Genomic DNA, 22,132 nt, shown 5'->3' on the forward strand with positions numbered 1-22,132 from the left:
CTGGCCTGGGGGATGATTCCTGATGATCCGTACATTCTTTAAAACCCCCCCTCTGTCTAATCCCTACTTTCACAATTCTACTGCATATATGTCTATACGTCCATCATTGAAAGATACCATCTTGATTAAGCATTTCTGTGGCCATCAGACCTGCCTCTACAGCTGAACGGGGCTCTGTTTGAGTCGGGTGGTGGTTGCGGTTACGTTCTGAAGCCCCCGGTGCTGTGGGACAGGAGCTGCCCGCTCTACCACAACTTCCGTCCCCTGGAGAGAGATCTGGAGGGAATCAGCTCGGCACAGTACTTCCTTACGGTGAGAACACACTCTGCAACATGAAATGGTTTATAAATGTAATTTAAAAACTACCAGAGTAGCCATATTCAACACCCCCCCCCCCCCCCAAAAAAAAAAAAAAAAAACAGTAACAAAATGCAAATAAAATGTATATTTTATAGTTCCACACACAAGAACACACACAAACACATTTATTCATTCATCCGTCATTTCATCCGTTTATTTTTTCACTCATTCATTCGATTTACAGAATCTGCATACATATACAATAGTCCCACCCTCGTAGCAACTTTTGTGTGTGTGTGTGTGTGTGTGTGTTTATTGTGCACTGACACCATTGATGTGGTGCGTTTAAGACGCCAGACCGTCACGTGGGTTAAGTGTGCAGCATGTTGTTGTTCTGACTGACATGGGGAAAAAATGTACTCTGGTCCTGCTCGTATTGTTTAACCGTGGTCCGTCGGCATGGTGATGAAAACACAGCGACAGTGGCATGTTGAAGAACACACAGGGCTGTTGCCGTAGCAATAAACACACACCGTGCTGCACCAAAACTGACGTCTCTTTCCATCCGTCCATCGCTCCCCCGACTCCGGCTCTGCTTTAGATCATTTCGGGGCAGAACGTGTGTCCCGGCAACACCTCCGCCAGCCCGTGTGTAGAGGTGGATGTTCTGGGAATGCCGGCGGACGCGGCGCACTTCCGCACCAAAGCCGCACACAGGAACTCGCTCAACCCCATCTGGGGCCAGAGCTTCCAGTTCCCCATCGCCATGGAGGACCTGGCCTTCCTCCGCTTCAGCGTGGTGGAGCACAACAGCTCCCAGGTCACCGCGCAGAGAATACTGCCACTCAGGGCCCTTCGAACAGGTAACCACACACAAACGTACAAATTATCATTTCATTTGTAATTGCATTGTGGTTTCTTTGTGTTGCTGCACTTCATTTCCATTGGACTCTGGCGTCTGAGCTGAATCGGTGGCTGTGCTTATTTTTGTGGCCAGGCTACAGACACCTCCAGCTGAGGAACCAACACAACGGCCCGCTGGAGGTCTCCAGCCTGTTCATCTACAGCCGGCGGACGGAAGAGCCGAGCACCGCCGGCACTGTACCTGCGTCCGTGGTCAGTCCTACTCACCGATGCACAAGTACACTCTGCAACGATGTAAATTGTCATTATATATTGACATTTACCCTAGTTACACACACAGGGGTGGGGCGGTGGTGGCCTAGCAGTTAAGGGAGCAGCCCCCGTAATCAGAAGGTTGCCGGTTCGAATCCCGATCCGCCGAGGTGGCACTGAGCAAAGCACCGTCCCCACACACTGCTCCCCGGGCGCCTGTCATGGCCGCCCACTGCTCACTCAGGGTGATGGGTTAAATGCAGGGGGCACATTTCGTCATGTCCCTGTGTGCTGTGCTGCAGTGTATCACAATGACAATCACTTCACTTTCACACACACACACACACACACACACACACACACATTCACAAAATGCAATATTACAAATTTAACAAAGCTAAAAACTAGGGCCTACCATTTAATCAGTTCTTAATGAATTTTCTCTGGAACTATTCTACTAACTGCCTGTTAAAATTCCAATTTCCAATTTTATGGCAGCTGACATTTTCATGGACTTTAGTTCTTAGTTCTTTCACCTAACATCGGACGTATGGGAAGTAATTCAATATTTGAGCGGAGGTCTTCTGTATCTTTTCTTAATATTTGTTTTACTTTATAATGAAGTGTCTATTTCTTTATAATAATCTTACTGTCGTGAAGTCCTGTTAGCTTTGGGAAACTTTTCTACCTGTTTGAGGACCTGTGCTTTTCCACTTTAGTAAGAAAGTCGAAGATCAAACACTTGTGGGTGTGCCGTGATTCGTCTCGTTTTCAAGGTAAAGATGTTACTGTTCTCGCTATTTAGCTGGTCAGCTCAGAGGAGCGGCGGGCAGCCCTGCAGCATAAAGTGACGGTGCATGGAGCTCCTGGTCCAGAGCCCTTTACTGTGGTGCGTGTGAGTGAGAAGACCACAGCTGCACAACTCATACGGGAAGTGAGTGTATTGCAACACACACACACACACGTCTTTCGTTTTAGAATTATGCATCTCCAATACATCTCCATCCCCTGGCCCCTCAGCTCCTGTCGTCTTCTCCCACCTCCCTGTCCTTGTCCTCCTCCAACTGTCTTCTGGTGGAGGAGAGGCTGGTGGCGTTGCGGGAGCGCGGGGACGGGCGCAGGCCGGCATACCAGCGAGCGCTGGGGGCGGAAGAGGAGGTCCTCAGGGTGGTTAACAGCTGGACTCCAGAGGAGGGCTACTTTGGTCGGCTTACCTTCAAGTCCAAGGAGGAGGTGTGTCTCATTGTGTGTGAAACGTGGCCATTCACAGCAATTAGACTTAAATAATGGACTTTGGTCCACAAATATATTCAGAAATCTGACACAAGCATGTCAGCATTGCAGTAAATATTGTTATTAAGGCTCATGTAGAGAGCACGAGGAAGGAACAGAGCGCCCCCTTTTGGTCTTAGTATGTACTGTTGGCTCGTAAGTCACTCTTACAGACAGAACTTGTGTCTCAGCAGAACCCGACTGAGTCAAACTCAGCGCCGAAGGGAGCGGAGGATGTGAACAGTGGAGGGGCGGATGAGGACTCCTTCCTGGTCCAAGTGCACGATGTTTCCCCCGAGCAGCCGCGCACAGTCATCAAAGTGCCTCGCTACAGCACAGCACAGGACATCATCCACCAGGTTTCCAGAGGCCGACATTCCTCTTCCGTGTGGATCGGTTTTCTAGTCTTGTGTTCTAATGCATGTGTGATGTACAATGGCTCCCCCTGGTGGTGGAACAGGAAGTGGCCTCTGTTTCGAGTTTGCCATTGCATCTGTTTTGTCGTTCAGGCAGCAACCTTCAGTTTATACGAACACGCCGGCATGTTTAATGTTCATATGTAGCGTTGCTGTAAAATTGTACATTGCAAAAGAGCCATAACGTCCAGTTATAGATGCATCAGGTGGCCTAGTGGTTAAGGAAGCGGCCCCGTAATCAGAAGGTTGCTGCTTCGAATCCCGATCTGCCAAGGTGCCACTGAGGTGCCACCGAGCAAAGCACCTTCCCCACACACTGCTCCCTGGGCGCCTGTCATGGCTGCCCACTGCTCACTCAGGGTGATGGGTTAAATGCAGAGGACAAATTTCACTGTGTGCACTGTGTGCTGTGCTGCTGTGTATCACGTGTGACAATCACTTCACTTTCACTTTCATCATGTTTCCCCCCCAGACCCTGAGTAAGGCAAAGCACAGCGGCAGCCTGCCGTCCCCTCCCGACGCCAGCAGCTACGTGCTGATGGAGGAGGTCGCCAAGGAGACCCCAGGGTGGCGGGCCCCATCCAAATCGGTGCAGCGGGTGCTTTGTGACAACGAGTGCGTGTTCCAGGCGCAGAGTCGATGGAGGGGTGCAGGGAAGTTCATCTTGAAACTGAAGGAGCAGGTGCAGGTAAAGGCCGACGTCCTGTTTCGGTGTGTTGTCCTCTGTCCCTGGATAAGACGACGGCTCTTTCGTTGGTCCTGCAGACGGCCCGTGACGAGCGGCGTAAGGGCCTGTCCCTGGCGGGGGAGCTGAAGCGCCTGACCGGCCGCAGCCGGGCGGTGTGGATAGGGGCTCAGGGGAGTTTGGAGGGGGCTCAGAGTAAGGATGAGAGGGCTGCATGCTGCCTGCACCTGAGTGAGACCTGCGAGTGATGCGCACGTTGGTGTGTGTCTAAAACTCACCCGCAACCCTTCCTCCAGGTACGGTAAAACCTACAGAAACTGAACGAAAAGTCTGCATGTGTTGCGTGAAACTGCACACTACTACTACTACTACTACTCCATTTCCTGGGACACTCGGCACACACGCACACAACTCAGAGTCACCAATCATCTTAGTGTGCACATGAGCAACAAAAGGAAACCGGAGAACATGGAGGAAACCCATGCTGACACGGGGAGAGCAAGACGTTTGTCATAATTAATCTGAATTTGCTGTGAATTGTGTTAGGAATGCACGTGCATGCATATGTCGGGTAACGTGTGTGCTCAGGGTTCATTACGTTAATTTGGATCGCCTCACTTGCTCTCTTCTTAGGGAGTCTGTCCGAGGATCTGAAAATGTGGTTGGCGGAAAAAAAGGGTGGGTTGGAGAGAACGTCGAGTGGCGACGCCCCCTCCTCGCCCTCCTGGCCACTCCCCTTGCCATGGAACTGGAAGCTGCATAAATGAGGGCGCCTCAGAAGCAGCGTTTTACCATTACATTGTACCCACCTTACCCCAGGCCTGTCAGGAGTTGGAAAAGTGTGCACTCTGTGAGCAACGTGTGTTTGGCCCAACACTGGCTAAGAAAATGAACAGTTTGGAAGATAAGATGCCCTGGCGTGGACCCTCCCCTTTAATTTATTCATTATTGACATTACCGATAAGACATTTTGTCTCTCCAAATGAAGTTTTTTTGTGGATGGGCCTGGCAGGTACTGTCAGAGCGGAGGCGGTACTGAGTTTTATTCAGTACCGCCGGCTGTGTTCTCAGACCAGCTTCTCATGTCTGAATGTTTACTGTTATACTGTAATATACATTTGAGGTTGAACATATTGTTGCTTTTATTTGCACAACTCTTAATTTATTCTGATGCGAGGAACGTTGCAAAGCCATGAGGGTTCACGCCTAACGTGTTCCCGTCCTGCATTTATCCTTTCGACCTCTGTAATGCTGTATGGTTCGAATGAGATGTCATGTGCCGTCACATGCTGCAGTCCAGGTCAAATAGCTGCTTTTGTTCTTTGTCTAGTCACGTGTTTTTCTATGGCAATGGGTGAGAAGACGCACACACTCACACACACACACCCTCACTATCACTATTAGACATGAGCTTCATTCACAATTCCCAAGTTTGCTGTTTATTAATATCAGTGAGTCGATATAAAGCTTGTGTGCTTTTTTGACAGTGTTGTAATATATTGGTTGTACAGGTCACTCTGTTCCATGCGCGTTTAAATATTTTAAACATGACACAGAAGTTATAACTATGTGGTACGATGACTTTTTATTTGTATAAATTCCTGTTGCAATTTTTAAAAAATGCTAGCCTACTAACTTAAAATTGTGTGACGTCCTACATATTTGTGTGCACTAGAGGAGTTGCTTTTAATACTGTTGTATATATGTACAGTGACAATAAAAGGCATTCATTCATTCAAAAGAAAAAATCAATAATAGCCATTTTTCTTTATAAAACAACTATTTTATGTCCTCTAACTCAAGTCTAACTCTTCACATGTCTAGAAACTGTGTGTAAATTCAGTGAGATAGTATAATTGCAATTTAAATTGTACTACAATAATACATAAATAATTAATACATGTATTAGTAAAGAATTTAGGATATTTGGGACAAATTTACTTCATGTTCCTATTTTAAGAGAAAAGGTTAAAAATTTGTTCAGATCAAAATGATGAAAAGCAATAACCTAATGCTTGCAAAAGTCACGAAAACAGTATATAAAAACAGACATGGATGTTCCTTGAACAGTCCATCAATTTGATTTTAAATTTATTTTAACAAAGTGAAATCTTTTATTTATTGACCAGAATAAAATAAGTAGATTTAATTCCATTTAATACAAGTCCTACATAAGAAATATAAAATTCCTCAAATTAACTTATATACTTAAAATGCAAAAATTAAATAAGAAAAAAAAAAAAAAACCCACACACACAATTTTCTATTACAGATATATATTTACACATTTCAGACTAGAGGCTTAAGAAACTTTTCATATTTTTATGTACAATGCAGAAAAGTAAGAAAACTGTACAATAGTGAGTTGTAATATAAAAAAAAAAAAAAAAAAAAAAAAAATCTACAGATAACGTACAGTTTAAATTAAAATGAAGGTGACATACCATAACTTTACATAAAAGTGTAACACAGACAGCCACATCTAAATCCTCGTCATCTGGAGTTTAAATTTAATAAGACCAACCATTCTGGCTCATGACAATGGAAAAAAACAAAAAAAAAAAAAACCCAGAGGCAGGTGATCCGCCACAGCAGAGCTGGAGCTACTGTTCGGGGTTCGGTGGTGTCACCGTCTCATGTCGGCTCTCTTAGGGGTCTGTCTGAATGTCAGATTAGAGCACATCTGAGTGCTCTTGTACCTGTACGAAGGCATCTGCACATGCACACACACGTAGACACAAACAAAATGAGCTGGGTACGTCCAGGATACAAAAAAAAAAAAAAAACACACACACACACACAAGTAAATCATGAATACTTCAACTCAGACCTGCTATAAAGAGCAGAAATGTTGGCACTGGCCTTTATAGGCTGGTATATTCGCTGGTGTGGAGTGTATTAATGAGTGTGTGTGTGTGTGTGTGTGTATGTTGTGGACATTGTCGGTCAGATTGCTGCTGAATGGAGTGGCATGTTGTTTCATTTGATTTCATTGGAGAAAGTACATCTGTAAGAAAACCGACAGAAAGATGGCTGCATGCTGCAGCCATATGACAAAGTTTCTGGGAACACCCGCACCTGTTCAGTCTGTGAAACACACACAGACAACACAAACTCGCGGGTTGCAGATAAATACTGAAGACCCCTCTGCCGCTCCAAGGCTCCCTTCATAACCTGCTACGCAGGGCTGCTTCTCGCCAGCGGCAACCACCCGTGGCACGAACCAGCATCCAGCTTCTTCTAGCTTCTTAAGGCGGGGCTACTATTCCTGTCAGTCTCCTTAATGCCATCTTTCATTAGTGCAGAGAAAACCTGCAGGGCAGTCATGGAAACTCAGGTTAAGTAATACATATTATAAATAAGCTTACACACACGGTTTAGAAAGTGATTGTCACTTGTGATACACAGGTGCACACAGTGAAATGTGTCCTCTGCATTTAACCAATCACCCTGAGTGAGCAGTGGGCAGCCATGACAGGCGCCCGGGGAGCAGTGTGTGGAGATGGTGCTTTCCTCAGTGGCAGATCGGGATTCGAACAGGCAACCTTCTGTAAACGCTAGGCCACCACTGCCCCATGAATATAACAATCATAGCCAATTAGCATGAATTAAGCCTATCACGTGCCCAAAGGCCCACACAGGGCCGACAGACATCCCCTCCTGCATTTAAAGATTAAAGTGAAACTGAAGTGATTGTCATGGTGAAACATTGCAGCAACAATTTGCTCAGTGGCACCTTGGCGGTTCGGGCCTCGACCCGGCAACCTTCCGATCACAGGTCTGTTTCCTTACTCGCTAGGCCACCACTGCGCCAGGACCAAATTTTACGTTTGCTACTGTGGTAAAAAAGTATTTAGTATTTTTATCTAAAACAACTTGATAAATCACTCCACAAGGTGGCGCCAACACTCATGCCAATTGGCCATAGCCTTATATTCATATGTGTGTGTGTATGCGTACCTGGTTCCACCTCCGGTTGCTGCTGATCATGTGTGTGCTGGCGATGCAGTTGAAGAGTGTGTGTGCCGGTATGTTGTCAGGGAGGCGCGAGAGGAACTGGGCAATGTGGATGAAGTCCATTTGGAGCAGCACGTCCTGATACAGACGCAGAATTCCCAGGCCCGTCCGGAACAACGCCTCCTCCCCATCCCGGCAGAACACGTCCCACACCCGGCAAGCCACGTCCAACGGCAGCGACTTGCTGTACAGAGTGAAGATCCTGAAAGGCACACGGGTTCATTACGAGCGAGGAATTGGACTCGTTTTCACACTTCATTCTAACAAAAGACAGTAATTTTTCTGCCAGGTCCCACTAACCAGTCGATCAGGTAGAGGTCCGGTGTGAGGGTGTTACTCTGGAAATGCTGAAATAGGCGTGGTAGGTTCTCGTCGAAGAACACCTCGAACGCTGCGAAGTACTTCAGCATCTAAACACACACAGCCACCGTGAACAATTGCACAGTTGTGCTCAGCTCTGTGTGTGTGTGGCCATTTACACGCACCAGCTCATGGTCCACTCTGAAGAAGGCCATCTGACAGGGTTTATTGAGCAGGTTGGCAAAGGCAATGAAGGCGTCGGCCTCCTCCAGATTCAGTATCAGCACTGCGGCGATGAAGGACATGCCCTGGACCTGCCCACGTTAGAGGTGTGAACCTTCACTGGTCTCACGATTCGATTGCAATTATCGACTTTTCTACATTACAGTTTTCAAATACATCAGGGAGATGGGAGTTGAGGCCTCGTTCACACAGTTTGGATGGAGTTAAATAAAAGCTTCTTGGCGTCAATTTCTGTGTTTGCTGTGCTAGGCCACCACTGCTACCTTCCTACATACTATATACTCATTCATATATATATATATATATAAAAATAAAAAAAAAAATCAATTCCATTATGTATTAAGTAAGTGGAAGACATGCAAAGCCTGTTGAATTTCTCACATGCTTAAGACACAAAAATGAACTCACATATCCCACATCGGGTCTGTAGCATGTATACGCCCCCAACACACTGTGCAGCAGGTCATGGTAGGGTCCACCCTGAAGAATGAAAAAAATAAAAATACGGATAATGGATACCAAATGGTTGTATGCAGGTTCCGAGATGGTTCGACTAAGAACCAATTTGCTATCGCTAATGCGAGTGACACTAACGCAGGTTTCACTTAGTCTTAAGAAGACTATAGGTGGTAGTAACGTAGTGGGTAAGACACCTGCCTATGAACCAGAAGACCACAAAGTCCCAAAGGTTCAAACTCCACTTACTACCATTGTGTCCCTGCGTAAGACACTTAGCCCCGAGTGTCTCCAGGGAGGACTGTCCCTGTCACTACTGATCGTAAGTCGCGCTGGATAATGGTGTCTGATAAATGACGTAATTGTAAACTATGCCTTACACTAGCACTTGCTTTTGCTGCTCACAATAATCCCCCCAGTTTAATATACACACCTCAGGTCCTAAAAAACCTGCATCCACATGGGAGCGTTATCTGAAACGTTGTCGTCTGCACGGAGACGCGGAGAACGTCCCGAACACTGTTTAAACCCACCTCTACACCTGTAGGTGGCGCTGTAACTACCCGCATGTCACTGTTTCTCCAGCCTCGTCTTTTCATTAGAAATGTGCACCGTAGAGAGGATTTATTGAAGCTGCTGCAGCAAAACCATTAAGGAGTTTTCACAAAAAAGCTGCTTTGCAGTCTGGACATGCGGGAAAGAGAAATTCACTGTGGTGAATTATTTTTAGAAAATAACCGTTCTGGGTCCACTGACTGCCAGGTAGGATAGAAATTTCCCCGTCTCGTGTAGACGGGGTCTAAACCTGCAGATTGGGTCCCATCCTCACCTTCTGGAAGATGTAGAGAGAGGGGAATGTTCTGGAAATGTCCAATTTGATCAGGTCCAGACTGGACTCTCTGTCTGCAAGTGACGCTCCGCAGTCTGGAAGAAAACGCGCATGTGTGTGTGATTAAATTTCATCATTTGCATAAAGACATGATATAAACGACAGTCTCCAAAGCTTTATAACAACAACATTTGCGTTCATGAGCCAAGTGGGAAAGCAAGAAACCTGGTGGCATCATTAATCAGTGTTTTTTCAGGTTTTTCTCTAATTCATCACTAAATGTGAACATTTGCTTCGCATGAGTTAAAAAAAAATTAAGTATTCAGAACGTTCTGACTTTTCAATCTTATTTAGGCTCAAGGCGAACAAACGAAAATGACGGAAAAATGTCACCAGGTGAACTACATCATTGAAGTCTGGTGTTCTGGGTCCACTGGAAATAGGGGGACATACCCTCAGTCTCGTTTTCTGAGCTGGTTTCGCTGAAGCTCCTCCACTTCTCTTTGGCTCTTGACAAGAAGATCTCATAGAGCTCTAGGCACAGATAAAAGTTTTTTTAGTCCTAATCTCTCCCAAAACGCATGTGTTTTGGGTTCATTTGCACATTCCCTCCATGTGTTAACCAGATATATATGATGACCCCCCTGCCTTACGTAGAGGCCAAAAGTTTGGACACACCTTCTCATTCAATGTGTTCTCTTTATTTTCATGACCATTTACGTTGGTAGATTCTCACTGAAGGCAACAAAATTATGAATGAACACATGTGGAGTTATGTACTTAAAAAAAAACAAAAAAAAAAAAGGTGAAATAACTGAAAAATGTGTTTTAAATTCTAGTTTCTTCACCTTTTTTTGGTTAAGTACATAACTCCACGTGTTCATTCATAGTTTTGAATCTACCAATGTAAATGGTCATGAAAATAAAGAAAACACGTCCAGACTTTTGGCCTGTACTGTACACATATGCAGTCGTGTGTGTATGTGAGGCATATGAGACACCTGAGTGAGAAAAGTAGAACCCTGATGCCACTGTTACCTGGGGTGATGTTGAGTTCATTGCCAATAGCAAGACTCCATACTTTCCCACGTACGCTGGGAGGAAGACCCTGCCACCAAAGGTCCTTCACACGCCGAGTGTTCCTCCTGATAAGAGACGGAGAAGCAGTATTTCAACATCGACATACTGGCCGTCCGAACAATTCAATTCTGCAGCTTCAAAGGCCCCATGTGGCCGAATTTAGACTGACATGCTCTCCCAGTTGGGCAGGACCTCGTTGTTCCAGATCACCATGGCGGTGGCTATACTCTCCTCCTGCCTGTATCTCTCCTTCAGCTGCTGCTTCTTCTTCTGGGCTTCTTTTAGCTCTGAGGCAGGGAGGGAAAGATACTAGAGATTTAATGTCAGTACAACACTATACACTGTATGCAGTGTAGTAAAATACCGTTTCGCACACAGAGAGCCACCCCTTTCTGTTTGATAAGTGTGTGCGTAGATACTGTGTTGCTTTTAATTTTTACTTGTCCACGCAAGCCACTTCATACTGGTTAACTATAAAATAAGTCACGCACCCTCCTTTACTGATACCTTCATGGCCCTCAATTATTATAATTATTCTATCCAGTCCACAGAATCATACGCTCAATCTCTGTGAGTCAAGCTAACGGTGTTTATTTACATCCCTTTCTCTACATGCAGGACAAAAGTTCAACTCCCAAACAGCCAAGGTGTCACAATAAAACACCACATACAATCCAGTGCCAACAGAGCCACACCAGAATAAATGCAAGAGGACTGTGAAGAGTAATGAAATGGTTCGGCGACTAACTTTACCCCGTCTCTTGGCTCCAGCCACCATTTCATCATACTCTTGTTTGTGCCTCTGTGCCTCCTCCTCCGACTTGGCTGGTAGGTGTCTAAAAGAGAGAGAAAAGAAGAATCTGTAACTCGGACCAAACCAACTCTAAGGTAAATGGGTGAGAGATTTAAAAAAAATCTATTTTACTGGCTCGCATTGCACATAAGCAGACATTTAATGTCACGAGTACCAGTGAGAAGAATGAGTCTGCGGACACAAGCGCGGAGCCCCGAGCAACTACTGACTCTAAAGAGCAGCGACTGTGACCAGCTCCCAGACAGGGAGCGCCATTCTTCCACAAACCAACTCATCACAGCCCAGGTCCATCATATATACAATATGAAAAGCCAAAAGCATGGACGCACCTACTCTGTGGTGGTTATGGAGACTAAGGAGGAGCCAATTTCGAAGAATCCATATTTAGTATTTATTGTATGTGAAGTATGTTTGGTGGATGTTTTTTCACCTCATAGGGCATCCAAACTTTAGACTGGTAGAGTAGACCTGTGGGTCTGCACATTTACAAAAATCCCAATAGGATGATCCAGAAACGTTATAATCCTATATGGACTCTAGGCCCTGTAGACCACAGAGAGAGAATTTTACTACAGTAAGCCTAGTGGCAGGAAGTTGTAGAGGAACAGTCGGGGACAACGGCCACAGGTCACTCTAAATCACGAAGGAAATTAGCACATCGCTTCTGATTCGGTCATCAACGTGGCATCATCTGCTGACAGAAGCTGAGGGAGACGTTGGGACGTTGAGTGTGTGTGTGAGCAGAACTCACGCCGGCCTGTTCTCCAAAATGAGGGCCGTGGTTGACAAAGGCTCGAACTCCAGGTTCTTCCGTCTCACTGGCTGGCTTTGGAGGTGTGGCCCGGTCACTGGACCCGCCTTGGCCTCAAACTCCTGACAAAGAAGGGGAAGAGAAAAAAAAAAAAACTTTATTAAAAAGCACACCTGACACGTGCTCTGCAGAGCCACGTCTACATTTCCAGAGTGCGTGAGAGCGGAGGACGCTGGGAAAGTCGAGACGCCGCGCGCGCTCCATACAAAAGCTGGTCGGCCTCAAGCTGTTTGTTTGCGTGCAAGGACGAAAAGTGAAGGAGAAACTGGAGCAGGAAATTCCCGATCCCTCCAGACAGAGCAGGCCACAATTTTACCGAACCCCGCAGACAAAAACGAAATGAAGCCGCGGTGTTTTTTTTTCCCCCGACACCGAGGTGCTGTGCCAGCGTTAATTACGGCTACATACTTAACTCACCTACTTCCCATAGCCGCTGAATCCAAATCAGAGCTTCCGGAGACAAACCCGGGACAGTGCGCCGCACACGTCAACCAAATCAAAGCCACCAATCCGCCCAGAGCGCGTGACGTCAGGCAGCGGGAAGAAACCGGAGAGCCGGGAGGAGACCCGCGCCGACACGGGGAGAGCATGCAAACTCCAGGGACACCGAGCCAGAGATTCGAGACCTTGGAGGTATGAGGCCACACAGCCAACCGCCGTACCGCCGAGAACGAGGCGTCTCGCAATAACACGACACGAAAAGCCACAAACAAGCCAACTGAGGCGAGAGAAGTCACGCAGCGCAGGGTTGTATTTAAATTAGCGCTATTTATACTGGACAAGCGGCCTGGGTTCAAATCCCACTTCTGACAGATCATCTACTTTTGGGGCAGTGGTGGCGTACCGGCTAAGGAAGTGGCCCCGTAATCAGAAGGTTGCCGGTTCGAATCCCGACCCGCCGAGGTGCCACTGAGCAAAGCACCGTCCCCACACACACTGCTCCCCGGGCACCTGTCATGGCCGCCCACAGCTCACCAAGGGTGATGGGTTAAAAGCAGAGGACACATTTCACTGCATGCACTGTGTGCTGTGCTGCTGTGTATCACAAGTGACATGCCATAGAAACACTCTTGGCCCGAAACGTCAGTGTGTGTGCGTGTGTGTGAGTGGCCACCTGCAGTGTATGGTTAGGGGTGTAGATGCGGCCAGGCCAGAGCACAGCTGCCCTACTGAGAGCACTTCCTCTCTCCGAGAGAGAAAGGAGGAGGAGGGGAGGACAGCTGGAGCCCAAGCAGCTGCAGCAGACACACACACACACACACACAAACCCCACTCTGCTTTCTCTCGCAGCGCCGACACACACTTTCCAGTGTGAGCGAACACTCATACGAAACACTGCTCCGTTAAACCAGTTAAAACGTGAAAAATATACAGATGCGCAGAAACGCAAAGAGTGGAGTTCCAGCAATCCATAAACAGGCCTTGTGCATATTTCCCACATTCAACTTACATAATAATTCAACTTACACACAACAAAAATACTGGTTATGTTGATGATGATTTTTATGTTGGTTTATGGGTGCTGGTCTCTCCCAACTCTGTAGACTAATGTAGGGCCCTATCAAATCAGCTTTATTTTTTCCATTTTAATTCTTCTGAATTCCATGTTTAAACATATTTATATTCACCTGAAAACTGTACAATTATGGAGTGGGTGGGGGAAAAAAATAACCGGCAAGGTCACATTTAATCACTTTTCAGCAAAGTGCTTGGGCTTCTCTAAAACATTTACATGTAAATAATAATTTCAAGCAATTAACTATTTTTTTTACAATATTAGATATTCTTCCTTTTGTAAAATAAAAGTGCAACATAAAAAATAAAATCCAACCAAAAAATTAACATTGCGGAGAGCAGGAATTTAAAACAATCTGTGTCAATTTGCATAATGAACTGGAACCACGATAATAAAACCACGTTTTGAATCGGCTGATTTGTTTGCATGAACCGATCGGAAGCAGTCAGGATTCGGCACCGACGGCCTATCCACCATCGCTGGCCGCGCCTTCACATCGCGTTGGCGTGCGAACGTCCCGCCTCAACCACGGATTCCGTTTCGATCCGCGGAAATCATATGTCCCCTACTAATGAATGATATTCTACAGGCAAAAGTCTGCAGATGGAGAAGAATATTGTATTGCTGCTCGGAGAACAGGACAACACACATCCTGTCAAATGAGGGAACCTACTGGTTTACGTAAATCAATATTTTTCTTGTTCGGTTGAAATTGCTTGTATTTTAGACAAACCGTGGTTTTGTTCTTTTGCACACCACTGTGTATATATATATATATGCATTGGATCATTTTTCATTTTGGCTGAGGCTTCCTTCACCTGTCAACAAAAGGCCTTTATTCCTCACCAGGTCTGTCATTGTGTGTTCATTGGACATTTAACTGTTTAACAAACCAGAATATCGTGTGAGTGTGATCTAATAAAGAAATATTAAACATGAACCTGTTTTTACATTTATGGCATTTACCAGACGCCCTTATCCAGAGTAGGGCTGCAACAACGAATCGATAGAATCGATAAAAATCGATTACTCAAAGAGTTGGCAACGAATTTCCTAATCGATTCGTTATGTCGCGCGACGCGGAGACGTTTGATTATTTAAAAAAAAAAAAAAAAATTTATTTGAGCGCGGGGCGGAGTGAACACACTCGGTCTCTCTCGCGCACAGATGCTAGCAGAGTTTGGCGCCTCATAGACAGCGCAGAGCAAAAATAAATAAATAAATTTAAAAAAAAAAAACACCGGAGGTAGAGGAAAGATACATGGCGGAGGCAGAGAAATCTGCGCGAAAATATGCAAAAGCGACATGGCGCGGCACGGGAGCACCACGGCAATGATCCAGCACCTGAAACGCAAACATGTTGGAGTGTTTGATGAGGACGAAGGGAGTTCAGCAGCAGGGTAAGTCGCTACAGAATCCTACTTTTGTTCCGTTTTGAAGGGAGGAACGTAATGTCCCTGGTGCTGGTGTTTTACTCGCCGTGGAGGAGAACTAAACGGGGCCACCTACAGGTGTGGAGGGGGGGATGACACAGCGTTCGGACTGTTCTCTGCGTCTCCGCGTGGACGACTGAGCAAGACACTTAACCCTAAGTTGCTCCAGGGGTACTGTCCCCTGTAACTACTGATTGTAAGTCGCTCTGGATAAGGGCGTCTGATAAATGCTGTAAATGTAAATGTTTACCCGTCATCCAGCTTGACAAGCATGACAAGTTAGCGTTAGCGCGTTAATAACAGGAGTAAAGCAGGGGTGCTATAGTTACTTTGCATTAAAAGACTAAAGACATGTTTTTATTCACTAGCCTTTTTTGGACCATTCATTTTTCAATCTGTTGTCATGTATAGCTACACTGCAAAAAAAGCTTTTCTTACCTAGTAATTTTGTCTCGTTTCCAGTCCAAATATCAAAAAAATCTTAAATCAAGATTACTAGACAGGAAAAATGGCAGATTATATCTAATTAAGATTAGTTTTCTTACCCCATTGGCAGATAATTTTGCTTGTTTGAAACAAACAATCACTTAATTTTGAGATGTTTTATCAAAAAACAAGACATCATTTCTTATGCTATTTCATGTGTCTAGTAAATGTATCTTGATTTAAGATTTTTTTTTAGAGATTTTGACTGAAATCAGGACAAAACTACTAAGTTAGAAAAGCATTTTTTGCAGTGTGTGTGTGTGTGTCAGTGTGAGTTTGTGAGTTTGTGAGTGTGTGCATCTGCAGTGTAGTGTAGAGAACAAGTTCTGACATTCAAACAAATCCTGTTAAAATTTCTGATTTGTATTGTTCTTTATTTTTTTATAAATTATTTATCGTTCTGGCAGCTCAGGTGGCACTTTATTTAAAAAAAAAAAAAAAAAAAGTCTATATTTGGCAGATGTAAAGCATACATGTCTATGTTTTTTGTGTTAGTCAATTTTTATTTTATTTTATTATTATTATTATTATAACAGCTCAAGGAGCAACATATGTGCACTTTCTAAAGATTTTGGTTCTGTTTTTGAATAAAGGGTTGGAAATGAATGCTTTTCTTGTTATTTGTTTATCCGATTGTACGATTAATCAAAAAAAAGATTCGACAGATTAATCGATTATTAAAATAATCGTTAGTTGCAGCCCTAATCCAGAGTGACTTACGATCGGTAGTTACAGGAACAGTCCCCCTGGAGACACTCAGGGTTAAGTGTCTTGCTCAGGGACACAATGGTAGTAAGTGGGGTTTTAACCTAGGTCTTCTGGTTCATAGGCGAGTGTGTTACCCACTAGGCTACAACCACCCTACGTTTAATGACGTTCTGGGTCGCAGCGTTATCAACATTTATCTTCCCTCCTGAACTCACCTGCTGGATGGTTCTGGAATCTTTGGGTGGGTTGTCCCTCAGTGGGATCTTCCCGAACAACTTCCAGCCTGGAGCACTCGGAGCCGCCGGCTTTGGCTCTTTTGGTTTCCAGGAAAACAAACTCCTGGGGAGAGAAAAAGAAGTGGGGAAATGTGAACATCTGGGAATGTCACATGTCCCTGTAGGTGTGAACATGCCCACTGGAAAATGTACGGGGCAGAGAAAGAGTGTGTGTGTTTTTGCACGTGTACCACACACACACACACACACACACACACACACAGTGGTCAGGTCAGCAACGCTGCTGTGATATGAGAGAAAATATTTGCTCTGGAGTTCATATGGACGCGTGTGGGGTTCAAGATTCGTCTGTTTGTTCTTCGCTGGCTCGCCGACCTTTCTCAGATTCCCGCCGGATTCTGCCCCTCAGCCACCGGACGGGAATAAAGGTATAAAATATTACAACACATTATTAAAATGCTGCGATCTGATTGGCCGAGCCACAGTCACCTTCACACCGGAAAATGCTGAACGTCATTAACAAATCGGAGTATTTGTGCTACCATTAATGTAAAATGGTCATAATTTCCTTTCTACATACAAAAATGTTGCAGAGGTGGAGAAAAACTCATGGCACCACACAAGCACAGCTTGAACGGTGAAAATTTCAGTAGTGACTATGGTGTTACTCCACTAATAAAATGTCTTTTAAAAAGAAACCAATAATAATAATAATTGGACCGGACGCGCATAAAAGGCTGCGGTCGACCATTCCTCGCGGGGCAAGGTTTTCTGAAAAGGGACGCCGGGGGGGGACACCTTCATTGGCAGAAACAATGCGGCGTGTGTCCCGCCGCACAGGGGACGCCAGTCTGCGCCGCTGGCGCGCAGCCGATGCTGCAGCCCGGCCCGGGTGTGGGGTGGGGCGAATCCTCGGCCGTAGCCACAGGTGCGACCCGCTGCTCATGAATGGAGCATCGGCCGCGTTTGCGCTCATTCATCCGACACACACACACACACAAATTCAACAGACCGCAAATCGCAGAGGCGGCAGGAAGCATATGGCGAGAGCAGCTCGTTTTAATTAAGCTGTTGGGACGGCTGCCGTAATTAATGAGCCCGCCTCTGGTTTAATTAAGGAGCTAATCCTCGCTGCGAGCGCGCCCTCTGGGTACTGGCAAAGGGATAAAGAGGCGTTGCGTAACGACCTTTAGAGCCTTCAGCGGCAGTAACGGGGAGCCACACATCACGCCCGGCTTTAGTTGGGTTTACGCCGCACCTCCTGTAGCGCGTGAGCCAATGAAACGGCTACACCGGTGGCCCAAATGGTTGCAAATGGACTAAATGTTCATGTATTTAAGGTCCAGGCGCCTTGAAAGTCAGATGTGAAGCCTTACTGAATCGGAATCAGGAGGACTGAACGCGAGACCAGAAGTCCGTTCTGTTCCGCATGAAACCGCACCTTCCGAGTGGACACTCCTCGGTCGTTTACTCGGGATGCCATCCAGGAGCCGGACCCGTAATCAGAAGGTCGCCGGTTTGAAACCCGATCCTCTGAGGTGCCACCGAGTAAAGCGCCGCCCTCTGGGCACCTTTCATGGCCGCCCACGGCTCGCTAAGGGGACGGGTCAAATCCAGAGGACACATTTCACTGTGTGCACTGGGTGCTGTGATGATGTGGTGGGGTCACACGTGACAAATAACCACTTTCGCTTTCCAGACCTGCAGTGCAAGTGACTCGGAGGCGGAAAGGCTGATCACGAGGAGCCCCACAGATCACATGCACGTTTCACATCCCCACATGGATCCTACACAACAACGTCCTCAATTTTTTACTTCTTTATTTTGATTTAAATCAAAATGTAAAATTGATGAAAATCAGCGCTGTTTCAAGACTCAGTGTTTGTTTTGATTTATGAATATTGTGAAAATTATAGTGTACAACAGCATTTATCCTATTTTACATGCAAAGACATATGCGTGTATGTAAATAAATATATTTATATTAATATGGACCAAAATAAAACTAAAAAAATAGCTATTTACCGAGAAGGACAAAACCTAAAAGAACAGATGATTCAGAGGGAAATTTGCTGAGGGCAGCATCATCCTCCTCGGATCTCATAAAAGGGGCATTAAAATTCCTGTTCAGAGTACAGGGCGATGTCCGGAAAGGCGAAGCTCTGGTGAACCTGGTTCCTTTGCAAGTTTGTGGATCTTTGATTGGACAGAAGAATCGAGAGAACCCCTAGAGAACCTTCCATCATTCTTCAGTATTTAGTTGCAGACGTTAAAAACAAACAAGTTCTGGTTGAAGTCAATTTAAAAGAAACAAAAAAAATAAATAAAAAAATCATTCCAAGAACAGGATTATTGGAGAATAAATAAAGACATGCCACCTGATGGTTAAAATATTAATTCTGGCCCAGCATGAACTACATAAGGAATAAAAAAAAAAAAAAAAAACTGATGCTGACAACAAAAAGCACACGAAGCAGTCAGCAAATCTAGTTAAAGTTTAAAAAGACATGACTGATGAGCAGTATAAGAAAAGAGAGAAAAAGAAACCGAATGTTGTCTACGAGTCCGGAAACTGGGGAAGTGGAAGTGATACCACCAGGGCTACTTGCCACGGTTTAGCGTTAATCTACGGCTCACGTCTTGAAGCACATGCTCGCAAGGTCACGGCTGAGAGTCAGAAACTGTGTCTATTTATTAAAAAAAAAAAAAAAAAAAAAACCTCCATCATGGACATCACCATTGGTCACAGACACACACTTTGCAGTGTACCAGATGTGCAGGTGTAGGCCAACGTTCAACATACAGTGCCGTAAATGATATTCACTATTACATTTACCGTATTTACCAGACGCCCTTATCCAGAGCGACTTACAATCAGTAGCTACAGTCCCCTAATGGAGACACTTAGGGACACAATGGTAGTAAATGGGTCTTCTGGTTCATTGGCATTTACATTTACAGCATTTATCAGACGCCCTTATCCAGAGCGACTTACAATCAGTAGTTACAGGGACAGTCCCCCTGGAGCAACTCAGGGTTAAGTGTCTTGCTCAGGGACACAATGGTAGTAAGTGGGATTCGAACCCGGGTCTTCTGGTTCATAGGCGAGTGTGTTACCCCACTAGGCTACTACCATACTACCAACTGCTCCCCACGGGCGATGGTTAAAAGCATAGGACACATCTCACCATGTCACCGTGTGCTATAGGTGGTAGTAGCCTAGTTGGTAACAGACTCAGGTTCAAATCCAGAGGGGACTGTCCCTGTAAATAATGTAAATGTGTGCTGCAGCGCGTCACTTCCACTTGTTCCTAGTTCTGACCACTAGTTACAACGTACCTGAAAATGTCATGAAAACGTCCCGTGCATCATGATGTCAGCAAGCTGACGTGACTTATTTCCCTGCCACGATAAATAAAACCAGGCCTGAGGGGAAGGGGGGGTCAGTGAAGCTGCACACGGAGCCAATCGGGTGTCAGATGCAATAAAAAAAAAAAACCCACAGAAATAGAGGAGCGTGTGGCGGCGCGTCTGGTTACCTGCTGAGGAACTCGGCGATGCCCTGCTTCCTCGGACCCGGGTCGGCCGGGTGGCCCTCGGACAGGGCGTCCGGGGCGCTCTGTCTCCGGCCGACATCGAACGTGTTCCTGGAGCTCAGGAGCGCGTCTCCGTCCCCGGGGCCGAGCGGGGTGGCGTCGCAGCTGAGCGACGCCGCGTACGCCGGGTTGGTCCTGAGAGATCGGGGCCGAGAGGCGTCCTCGGGGTCGCCTGGAGGTCCCCGGTCCTGGAGGTCCCCGCGATCCACGTCACCATTGCACAGCGCGGAAGCCGGACGAGCGCGGTTCATCCGGCGTGTCCCGGCACATGACGGGGCCGGGGACTCTGGCCTCGTCTCCGCGTTAAACTGACCCCCGTCCGGCTCCTCGGAGCCGTTGACGGCGCGGCGGCCCTCCGGCGCCCGATCCGGCATCCGATCCAGCATGACGCGGCCTTCGCCGACCGCCTCATCCGCCGGGCGCGTCGCGCCGCTCCCGTCCTTCGACGGGCGAGTCTGCTCGTTTTCGTTGACGTCGACGGACAGCGTGAGGAAGGACCCTCCATCTCCCTCCCCGTCCATCTCAGCCACGGGCCGCGTACGGACGCACAGCCAGAAGCCTGCAGCCGAGCCCCGCGCTCATCTTACGGCGACCGGGCCGAATCGCGTTCGCAGCTCCACCGTCGACGCGCCACGGTCCCACAGCGGGCCGCTGCCATTGTGCGAATGAACGGCTCTCAGCCCGCTTCGATCCTGCCATAAATAGAGGCCATTTTGAAAAGTGGCCAGTGACGTCACGCCTCTCCCGGAGAAAAAGGGAATTCCGTGGAATGGAGGCGGCCTCTGCTGGCCGGAAGGCGACACTGCAGGCGGGAGAGCCGCCCGACCGACTCCAACCAACTCGGCTTTTGTTCATACGACCGATTCCAACGCGCAAACGAAGCGGCCTGCGACACCGGGTGTCGGCACAGAGGGGTCCTGCACATGCGCACAACACGCCGCCGAGGTGGCCAGTGGTTCGAGGGCGGGGTCCGGCGCATCAAAGAGCTTGGCCTGCCTGTGATCTTTCTTTTGCCTTTGTATAATAGTTAACTTTAAAAATGGAGAATTTAGAATTTAGAACACTAAAACGTGGTGTTCTCCGTGGGTGTCCCTCCGTGACCTGCGTGATTCTATGTCCCCAACGTTGAGCACACCTAAAGAGAGAGAGAGAGAAAAAAAACGAAATCTGCCCCTAAGGTGGAGATGTGCACCAGCAACATGTGCTGTGAAAGTGAAGTGATTGTCATTGTGAAGCACAGCGCACAGTGACACAATGAAATTTGTCCTCTGAATTTAACCATCACCCTTGGTCAGCAGTGGGCAGCCATGACAGGCGCCCGGGGAGCAGTGTGTGGGGACAGTGATTTGCTCAGTGGCACCTTGACCTTCTGATTTCGGGGCTGCTTCTTTGTCCGCTAGGCCACCACTGCCCCAAAAGAAATTATCTGTCAGAAGTGGGATTCGAACCCAGGCCTCCAGGAAAGACCACTTGTCCAGCCCAAAAAAATGCTAATTTAAATACAACCCAGCGCTGCATGACTTGTCTCGCCTCAGTTGGCTTGTTTGTGAATTTTTGTGTCGTGTTATTGTGAGACGCATCGTTCTCGGTGGTATGGCGGTTGGCTGTGTGGCCTCGTGCCTCCAAGGTTTCGAATCTCTGGCTCTGTGTCCCTGGAGTTTGCATGCTCTCCCCCCGTCGGTGCGGGTCTCCTCCCGGCTCTCCGGTTTCTGCCCACTGCCTGACGTCACACGCTCTGGGAGGATCGGTGGCTTTGATTTGGTTCATGTGTGCGGCGCACTGTCTCCGGAAGCTCTGACGTGTATCGCCTTTCTAAAC

At 46.8% G+C, this 22,132-nt stretch overlaps 2 protein-coding genes across 8 annotated transcripts in view; one reads left to right on the forward strand and one right to left on the reverse strand.

Moving 5' to 3' along the window:
- LOC114795261 (1-phosphatidylinositol 4,5-bisphosphate phosphodiesterase epsilon-1-like) overlaps positions 1-5,541 on the forward strand; it is a 28,708-nt gene extending 23,167 nt beyond the window's left edge. For 3 of the 7 annotated variants that reach the window (XM_028988236.1, XM_028988238.1, XM_028988239.1), the window contains 9 exons: positions 149-312; positions 902-1,163; positions 1,298-1,416; positions 2,222-2,350; positions 2,437-2,649; positions 2,880-3,047; positions 3,577-3,792; positions 3,870-3,984; positions 4,423-5,541. In XM_028988236.1, the coding sequence (XP_028844069.1) occupies positions 149-312; positions 902-1,163; positions 1,298-1,416; positions 2,222-2,350; positions 2,437-2,649; positions 2,880-3,047; positions 3,577-3,792; positions 3,870-3,984; positions 4,423-4,556 (1,520 nt within the window). In that variant the 3' untranslated portion in view covers positions 4,557-5,541. Of the gene's footprint in view, positions 1-148; positions 313-901; positions 1,164-1,297; positions 1,417-2,221; positions 2,351-2,436; positions 2,650-2,879; positions 3,048-3,576; positions 3,793-3,869; positions 4,380-4,422 lie in introns of those variants that run through there. The other 4 variants (XM_028988237.1, XM_028988240.1, XM_028988241.1 and 1 more) reach the window with 3 other exon arrangements.
- On the reverse strand, positions 5,451-21,029 carry tbc1d12a (TBC1 domain family, member 12a). The gene is made up of 13 exons (XM_028988243.1): positions 20,258-21,029; positions 16,698-16,821; positions 12,280-12,401; positions 11,468-11,550; positions 10,884-11,001; positions 10,673-10,779; positions 10,088-10,168; positions 9,635-9,729; positions 8,758-8,829; positions 8,292-8,420; positions 8,107-8,216; positions 7,750-8,008; positions 5,451-7,101 (listed from the first exon to the last, which is right to left on the reverse strand). The coding sequence occupies exons 1-13, from the start codon at positions 20,833-20,835 to the stop codon at positions 7,030-7,032; spliced, it is 1,950 nt and encodes a 649-aa protein (XP_028844076.1). The 5' UTR covers positions 20,836-21,029; the 3' UTR covers positions 5,451-7,029.
- Between the last annotated feature and the right edge of the window lie 1,103 nt (positions 21,030-22,132).

Source organism: Denticeps clupeoides, chromosome 8 (genome assembly GCF_900700375.1).
Source record: "Denticeps clupeoides chromosome 8, fDenClu1.1, whole genome shotgun sequence".
Taxonomy (NCBI): domain Eukaryota; kingdom Metazoa; phylum Chordata; class Actinopteri; order Clupeiformes; family Denticipitidae; genus Denticeps; species Denticeps clupeoides.